General features: G+C 45.5%; 1 protein-coding gene across 2 annotated transcripts in view; it reads right to left on the bottom strand.

Moving 5' to 3' along the window:
- Positions 1-3,496: 3,496 nt before the first annotated feature.
- Positions 3,497-8,613, bottom strand: part of KANK4 (KN motif and ankyrin repeat domains 4) — an 87,788-nt gene continuing 82,671 nt past the window's right edge. For both annotated transcript variants that reach the window (XM_055362759.2, XM_019019134.3), the window contains exon 10: positions 3,497-4,746. In XM_055362759.2, coding sequence (XP_055218734.1) covers positions 4,642-4,746 — 105 coding nt within the window. In that variant the 3' untranslated portion in view covers positions 3,497-4,641. The remainder of the gene's footprint in view (positions 4,747-8,613) is intronic.

Here is an 8,613-nt window from a genome sequence, read left to right as displayed (position 1 = left end):
CAGTTGAAGCGATTCTCCTGCCTCAGCCTTCCAAGTAGCTGGGATTACAGGCACATGCCACCACACCCAGCTAATTTTTGCATTTTTAGTAGAGATGGGATTTCACCATGTTGTTCAGGCTGATCTCGAACTCCTGACCTCAAATGATCTACCCATCTTGGCCTCCCAAAGTGCTGGGATTACAAGCATGAGCCACTGTACCCAGCAGAGGCACACTAACATTATTTGAATGGCCCAAATCAATGTTCTCTCTTGTTTTGGAGCTTTATTCTTGCTTCTTCCTCTGCCTGGAACGTTCTCCTGCTCCTCTTTGCCTGGCTAGCTCCTACGTATCCTTCAGATAGTTAAAATATCCCTGAGGAAGTCTTCCTGGATCCCCTCCGCACTTCTAGGTGAAGGGGGGACTAGGCTAAGGGCCGCATCTATGCACACCCCCAGCACCCTATGTTCGCCCAGTTGCAACGTGGCTCTCACTGCAAGGCGGTGGCTCATTTGTCTTCCTTCCCTGCTCACATGCAGTGCACTCTGTGCCTAACTCACCCGCTGGCGTAGCCCCAGCCTCAAGCACAGCACTTGGAAGGGAAGAGGTACCTGATAAATGTGTTAAATGTGGGTTAGAGGAATGGATTTCTCCATTTTAAATCTTGATTTCAATAGCTTTCTGTTGCCTTTGGAATAAAGCCTTACCACAGCTTTTACAGCACTTTCTGATGTGGTCTCCATGTAATTTTAGTCTCGTCTCTTAAAAATACACCCTTTGATTTCAGTGTCCCACTCAAACATGGTAGCCACACTGAACTGAATGAAGGCCCCCAAATGCCTGCTTTCCCTTCTTCCAGCCTCTGCAGTGAAACTGCCATTGCAAACTTGTAACAGACAGTGAAAGAGATCTGACCTAACCAACTTCATCTTGCTTCTAACCTCCAAGCTGTCCTTGTTCGTTCCTGGGCACAGGCTGAACTGACTTTGGGAGAAAGTTTATAATTTAAAACAAAGACGATAACAGCCCTTTCCCAAAACAAACCTCCTTCTTGCCTGGGGACTAGACTGCCTTTGCAGGACAAGAAATTAGCCACAAGATTAGAAATTATGGTTTAGGAGTCATGCAGCTGGAGACTACCAGGTTCTGACCCTCCCTAAACTGCTCCTCAGATCAGTGCTTGAGACATTTTGCAGACCCTGCACTTGATGGATCGGCTGGCACCACCCAGATCAATAAACTGGCTCATCTGATCTTGCGGCCTCCACCCAGGAACTGACTCAGCGCAAGAAGACAGCTTCGACTCTATGAGTTCATCTCCAACCTGACCAATCAGCACTCCCGGCTCACTGGCTTCCCCCCATCCACCAAGTTGTCCTTAAAACTCTGCTCCCCGAATGCTTGGGGAGACTTATTTGAGTAAGAATAAAACTCTGTTCTTCTGCACAGCCAGCTCTGTGTGAAATTACTCTTTCTCTATCACAATTCCCCAGTCTTGATAAATCGGCTCTGTCTAGGCAACGGGCAAGGTGAACTCACTAGGCAGTTACGGCAGTACTCTTCTGCCTGGTACACTCACCTCTCATTCCGCTTCCTTTTCTGCCTAACATCCAGTAATCTTTAAGTTCATTGGCCCTTTCTCCAGGAAGCCTCCCTTGACTTCCTAAGGCCAGTTCTGGTGCCCTTTAGTGGTACCTCTCTGGGCTTCCTTCTGACCTTCTATGTGTTTTCCCTAGTGGATGATGAGGCAAGAGACTGAACTGGACTCACTGTGATGTCTCTAGTGCTGGGAACAGTGTCAGGCACCTGGCTGGTTTATAAATATATATATATATATTTGAGACAGAGTCTCGCTCTGTTGCCTAGGCTGGAGTGCAGTGGCACGATCTTGGCTCACCGCAACCTCTGCCTCCCGAGTTCAAGCAATTCTCCAGCCTCAGCCTCCTGAGTAGCTGGGATTGCAGGCGCACACCACGACACCTTGCTAGTTTTTAAAAATATTTTTGGTAAAGACAGGGTTTCATCATGTTGTCCAGGCTGGTCTCTAACTCCTGACCTCAAGTGATCTGCCCGCCGCAGCACCCCAATCAATAGATATTTTTAAATGAATTTTAGAGCTGAGGGACAGTGACAGGAAGGCAGGCTGTGCTTGTTCATCTCACCACACTCTGAGCTCAGACATTCCAAAGGAAAGAAATGGTTATAAAGGATGAGATCATATGCTCATGTCCAAAACTCAAGATTAAAATAAAATTATTAAAAATCTCAGAAAGGATGGGCAGTCTTTTGATAGTGATGAATAAGTAATCTTCAAGCTCTAGGAAACCCAGTTTGCTTTTCCTGGTAAATACGTTGTTTTTAATATGATTTCATTTTTTTAAAGTGACCCAATGAAAATTGCCACCTAATATGAGATGCAGAAATAAATCCTAAACAGGCAACACAGGACACAGACCCCATACTGCTGTCTGCAGAGACAACAGGAAATAAGACCCACACTGCAAATTCCCAAGAACCAAGAGCAAAGATATGCAAAGAAATTTTGAGATAGAAGACTGAGAGGCAGCATTTTAATATAACAAACAATAAGGATAGGCCAGAGGCTTGCTACTCAAAGTGTGGTTGTGGCTTGATAGCATCAGCATCTCCCAGGACCTGGTTAGAAATGCAGAATCTCAGGCCCCACCCCAGACCTACTGCCTTCTAACAAGATCCCAGGTAATTTGTATGCACATAAATGTTCGCGAAGCACCAGGCTAGAACATTTATTAACATAGGATGTTGCTCTTACAATGTATTTTGAGGTCAAAATGAACTCATTTAAAGCATTTTTTTTCTCATTATTTGCTCCATTCTCTCCACCTCTGAGTTGCATCAACACATGTCATTGTGTTCTGGGACTCTGAGCCTCTCTTATGAATCACAATGGCAAAAGAAGTTTGCTGTACCATTGCTGTAGATGGCCTTAATGGGTTACAAATTGGATTTTTTTTTTTTTTTTTTTGAGACAGAGTTTCGCTCGTTACCCAGGCTGGAGTGCAATGGCACGATCTCGGCTCACTGCAACCTCCGCCTCCCGGGTTCAAGTGATTCTCCTGCCTCAGCCTCCCAAGTAGCTGGAATTACAGGCGCCTGCCACCACGCCTCAGCTAATTTTTGTATTTTTAGTAGAGACGGGGTTTCTCCATGTATGTCAGGCTGGTCTCAAACTCCCGACCTCAGGTGATCGACCTGCCTCGGCCTCCCAAAGTGCTGGGATTACAGGTGTGAACCACCGCGCCCCGCCACAAATTGGATTTTGAAACTTCCATCAGCTGCTTCTTGTGCAGCACCTCCCAGGAGGTAGGTTGTATGATAATTTCTGTTTTTAGAGATGATGAAATTGCGGCCCAAGGAGGTTTCATGACTCACCACAGGGGCACCCAGCAAATTGGCATCCGAGCCAAAATGAGAGTGCAAGCTTTTGAGTTTCCAATGTAAAGCTCATCAAACTTTGACATTACTTCTTTTTATATAAGGGGCTTTTTTTTTTTTTGCATAAGAGATTTTAAGAAAGAGCAGATTTAAGATTCAGATGACTTCACGTGAGCTACTGACCATATAAACCTTGCATGTGCTGGCCCCAGGGAATATGGAAGCTTCGGAAGGTATTGCTCTGCCCTGCCTGGGTCCCTTGCTCCTATTGCAGCCAGAAGTCCCAAAAAACCTCAGAACAGATATTTGCTTCTAGGGGATATGAGGGGAAAGCACCGGGAATTACCATGAGGTAATGGATACGGCTATGCAGGTGGCTTCTTGATGACAATAACCCATCCTCAGGAGGAAGCTTTTTTTTGTTTCTTCCACAGACTCAAAATAGCTGAGAGAATCTGACTCTGCCCAAATACATGTGGTGTGTGTCATTGGATTGAATTTCTTTTTTTTCTTTATTACATAGCAACTTACTAGATAATAAATTTCTTAATTAATTCCAATTTCCCTGGAGCAAACTGGAGCCACTAGATGACTCAGAAACAGTCAAGACTGTACATATGGCATTGATGCCAAAGTGCTTCTTCTACCCTGTCAGATTTTAAGATTTCTCTGTCAACCCCATCGAAACAAAGCTCCCAAATGGTGCTTGTTCAGTTTCACCAGTCTGCATGGTGATTCTTCTAGGGTCCCCTACAGAATGCTTGCCAGGGGGTTGGCTTAAATCCCCTCCCATCTATAGACATGCATATCAATGGGACATATTTGTATACACTTGCTTAAAAAACAAAAAGATAGTGCACTTTAAAATTCCATGTAAAAAGTATTGCTTTTCTAATGTGCTAATGTGCTCCTGCCTGCCTGCTTGCTACACAATGTTACAGAAGGTAGAGTCATGAGGAATTCAAGGCTGAAGATGTTTTGGATGTTTGGATGACACCGATGTACCCCTCACCTTGCACCTTGAACCCTGCTCTGAAGCCCGTGTAGTTTTGGGGCTTGGCCTAAGGCAAAAACTACGAAGCATCCTAATGGGCAGAATTATACAACAGGAATGTATGTGCATATTTGACATAGTTTCTTCTCTAGAGGGGTGGCTCTCTGGCCTGTGACCTCTGCCCTCTTCAAGGGCGAGGGAGGAGTCCAGAGAAGAAGGCTTTTGTTCCCCACGGCCAGTTCTTCTGCAGCCCCTACAGCCCCAGGGACCTGCCCTGCTCCGCGTGGGCTCTCAGAAGCCCAGCAATTTCCATATGGGTGGGTGACTTCAGAGCGATGGACAAAGCTGTGCGGCCAGCCTACAGGAGAAAAAGGAAAGGAGAAATAAATATCATCCAATCTGCCTCCTGCCCAGGGGAGAAGGGCAAGTTGGGAGTAGGGGGTATGCCTGGGACACAGGTGTCTATTAAGGCTTCCAGAGGCCTTGGTAGAGAAGATTCAAATGGCATGAGGATCACCAGAAATGAGGTCCCTTCCACAGAAACAATAGTGACTCCTGGGAAATCTGTGACAACAGAAATAAAGAAGGGCCATCTAGTTTTTAATGCTCTTTTTTTTTTTTTTTTTTGAGTTGGAGTCTCACTCTATCGCCCAGGGTGGAGTGCAGTGGCGCAATCGGAGCTCACTGCAACCTCCGTCTCCCGGGCTCAGGTGATCCTCCACCTTCAGCCTCCCAAGTAGCTGGGATTACAGGTACACACCATCATGCCTGGAAAATTTTTGTATTTTTTGTAGAGACGGGGTGTCACCATGTTGCCCAGGCTGGTCTCAAACTCCTGGGCTGAAGTGGTCCACCCACCTTGGCCTCCCAAATTGCTGGGATTATAGGTGTGAGCTACTGAACCCAGCCCCACTTTTTTCTACTTTAAATTGGAAAACAGGAAATAAAATAACTCTTGCTGTTCCATTACATGTATCTAAGTGAAAGTTCGCATTTTGGTGTGTTTTCCTCCAATCTTTTCTCCTGTGCAAATTTGTTGTTGGTTCTTTTTTTTTTTTTTAATTTTTTAAACCTGTCTCACTATGTTGCCCAGGCTGGTCTTGAACTCCTGGGCTCAAGTGGCCCACCCACATTGGCTTTCCAAAGTTTTGGGATTACAGACATGAATTTGTAATCCTGTCCTGTCCTGCACCTGTCCTGTTGTTGGTTTTTAAATAAAGGAATTATATTGTATACCAACTTTGAATTTGCTTTTATTCTTAATTTACCATGATATGCTATAAGATTTTTCTCTATTCTTACATAGCCATTATAATGCATGATTTTTCTTTTTGGCTGTGTAATATTCCATAATTTACTAATTTTTGCTAATTATGGAAATATTCCATAACTTCCTTTCAGTGGAAATGTATGTTGTTTCTAAGTCTCTGCCATCATAATCTTAGTGCAAAAAGCATTTTCCCATTTTTAATTATTTCCTAAGGACTGGTTCTTTTATTATTATTATTATTATACTTTAAGTTCTAGGGTACCTGTGCACAGCATGCAGGTTTGTTACATATGTATATATGTGCCATGTTGGTGTGCTGCACCCATTAACTCGTCATTTACAGTAGGTATATCCCCTAATGCTATCCCTCCTCACTCCCCCCACCCCACGACAGGCCCTGGTGTGTGATGTTCCCTGCCCTGTGTCCAAGTGTTCTCATTGTTCAATTCCCACCTATGAGTGAGAACATGTGGTGTTTGGTTTTCTGTCCTTGCGATGGTTTGCTCAGAATGATGGTTTCCAGCTTCATCCATGTCCCTACAAAGGACATGAACTCATCCTTTTTCATGGCTGCATAGTATTCCATGATGTATATGTGCCACATTTTCCTAATCCAGTCTATCATTGTTGGACATTTGGGTTGGTTCCAAGTCTTTGCTATTGTGAATAGTGCTGCAATAAACATACGTGTGCATGTGTCTTTATAGCAGCATGATTTACAGTCCTTTGGGTATACACCCAGTAATGGGATGGCTGGGTCAAATGGTATTTCTAGTTCTAAATCCTTGAGGAATCACCGCACTGTCTTCCACAATGGTTGAACTAGCTTACAGTCCCACCAACAGTGTAAAAGTGTTCCTATTTCTCCACATCCTCTCCAGCACCTGTTGTTTCCTGACTTTTTAATGATCTCCATTCTAACTGGTGTAAGATGGTATCTCATTGTGGTTTTGATTTGCATTTCTCTGATGGCCAGTGATGACGAGCATTTTTTCATGTGTCTTTTGGCTGCATAAATGTCTTCTTTTGAGAAGTGTCTGTTCATATCCTTTGCCCACTTTACAAGAAAAAGGACTGACTCTTAGAAGTGGGCTCAGAGGCTGGGTGCAGTGGCTCATGCCTGTAATCCCAGCACTTTGGGAGGCCAAGGCCGGTGGATCACCTGAGGTCGGGAGTTCAAGACCAGCCTGCCCAACATGGAGAAACCCCATCTCTACTAAAAATACAAAATTAGCCTGGCGTGGTGGCACATGTCTGTAACCCCAGCTACTCGGGAGGCTGAGGCATGGGAATCGCTTGAAACTGGGAGGCAGAGGTTGCAGTGAAACGAGATTGCACCATTGCACTCCAGCCTGGGCAACAGGAGTGAAACTCCATCTCAAAAAATAAATAAATTAATTAATTAAATTAAATAAAAAGAAGTGGGCTCACAGCATTAAAGGACATGCACATTTTCACCTCCTGATCTGTGATGTCACAGCACTGTTTACATTGACACGGTGATGCAGGAAGCTGGCAGTCCCACTGTCTAAAGAAGCTGCACCCAGAGGGCTCTCATCAGGCACCACCGGCCTGACTGAGCAGCTGCAGTCTCTTATGAATGAGCTCAATCCCATGTACAGAATTCTGAACTCTAAACAGCTCCAAAAACCACACTCTTTAGACAACTTCTTGGGAGCTGAAACCTGACCTGAGGCTGTTGGCCTACTGTGAATATTTTGACATTTTGCTGCTGCAAAGGGTTTGATGGGTAGAGAACACCCAAGACCCCACTAGATTGTTCTCTATTGCATATGCACAGATTTACTTCCTAAAATATGGACAATTCTTTCACAGAAGTAGGCAGGAAGCGTAGGAAGTGTAACACCCAGCTGAACATTCTTCAGGCTTTTTCCCATGCATGGGGATAGAATCCAGTGGCCATCAGGGCTCCCACGCGTGCAAATAACTATAAAGCACGGCAAAGCACTAAACGAGTCAGAAGACAGGAACAGAGTGAGCTCAGGGGAGAGGACGGGCACTGTGTGCCAGGGCAGGGTAGAAGATGGCTCGGGGGGAGGCAGAGGAAGGAAGTGGCATTTCAGTGCGACCCCCGAAGATGGCACATGGGCTTCTCAAAACATACAAACTCTTTCCCCAAAAAGCCCTCATGACTCCCTGGACTTTTCTTTTACCACTCGTTGTATGCTCGTATTTGTGAGGTTATTTGATAAATTTCGGTCTCCACGAGGTCAAGAACTTGATCTGGCCTGTTCACTGCTGCATGTTGGCACCTGGCCCAGGGCCTGGCATTTGGTCGGCCCTCAACAAACATTGTTGAAAGAGAGAATGCTGCACAAGAACCTAACGGTATTCATTCAAGCTGATGGAATCTAAATCCTAGTGAATGGGTTCTTACATTGGAAAGTACTGGAACAAAACAAAGATTTTAAGCAGGGAGTCCTGTAAAAGCCTCCTAAAGGAGGAGCCTGGGTTTATGTAGGCCCGAGTTCCTGCTCCTGAACTTCATCTGCTGTGCCTTGTCAATCCTAAGCCTCTATGTAAACACAGAGTATGTACTGACAGTGTTTACCGAGAAGAGCCACAGGGCCAGTCCCAGGGGAGGTGCACCTTTTAACAGGGTCCATCTGGAGGACAGCCTGCAGCTGTGGACTCCTCGACTGCAGACATGGAGAGCAGGGGACCCCATTCAGCTCAGGAGGTGTGGCCAGAGAGACCACTTGGCGAGGGTTCGTGTTCCTCAGATGCCTCTGCCAGAACTCTGGGAACAAGCCCATGCCATGCAGCTCCCATGGGAGCCAGGTATGGTGAGCCTCTGCTCGACAACACTCCAGAGCTGCTCTAGGAGACCTCGACTGAAGAGATGGGGAACTAGCCAGGTATGGTGCAAAATTTGCGTGTAACTTCAGGGATTCAAGAATCTGCACTTGGCCAGGCGCACTGGCTCATGCTTGT

The sequence above is a fragment of the Gorilla gorilla genome, chromosome 1 (genome assembly GCF_029281585.2).
Source record: "Gorilla gorilla gorilla isolate KB3781 chromosome 1, NHGRI_mGorGor1-v2.1_pri, whole genome shotgun sequence".
NCBI classification, from domain to species: domain Eukaryota; kingdom Metazoa; phylum Chordata; class Mammalia; order Primates; family Hominidae; genus Gorilla; species Gorilla gorilla.
Note: the sequence above shows the minus strand (reverse complement) of the source record. Positions and strands in the feature narration are given on the sequence as shown.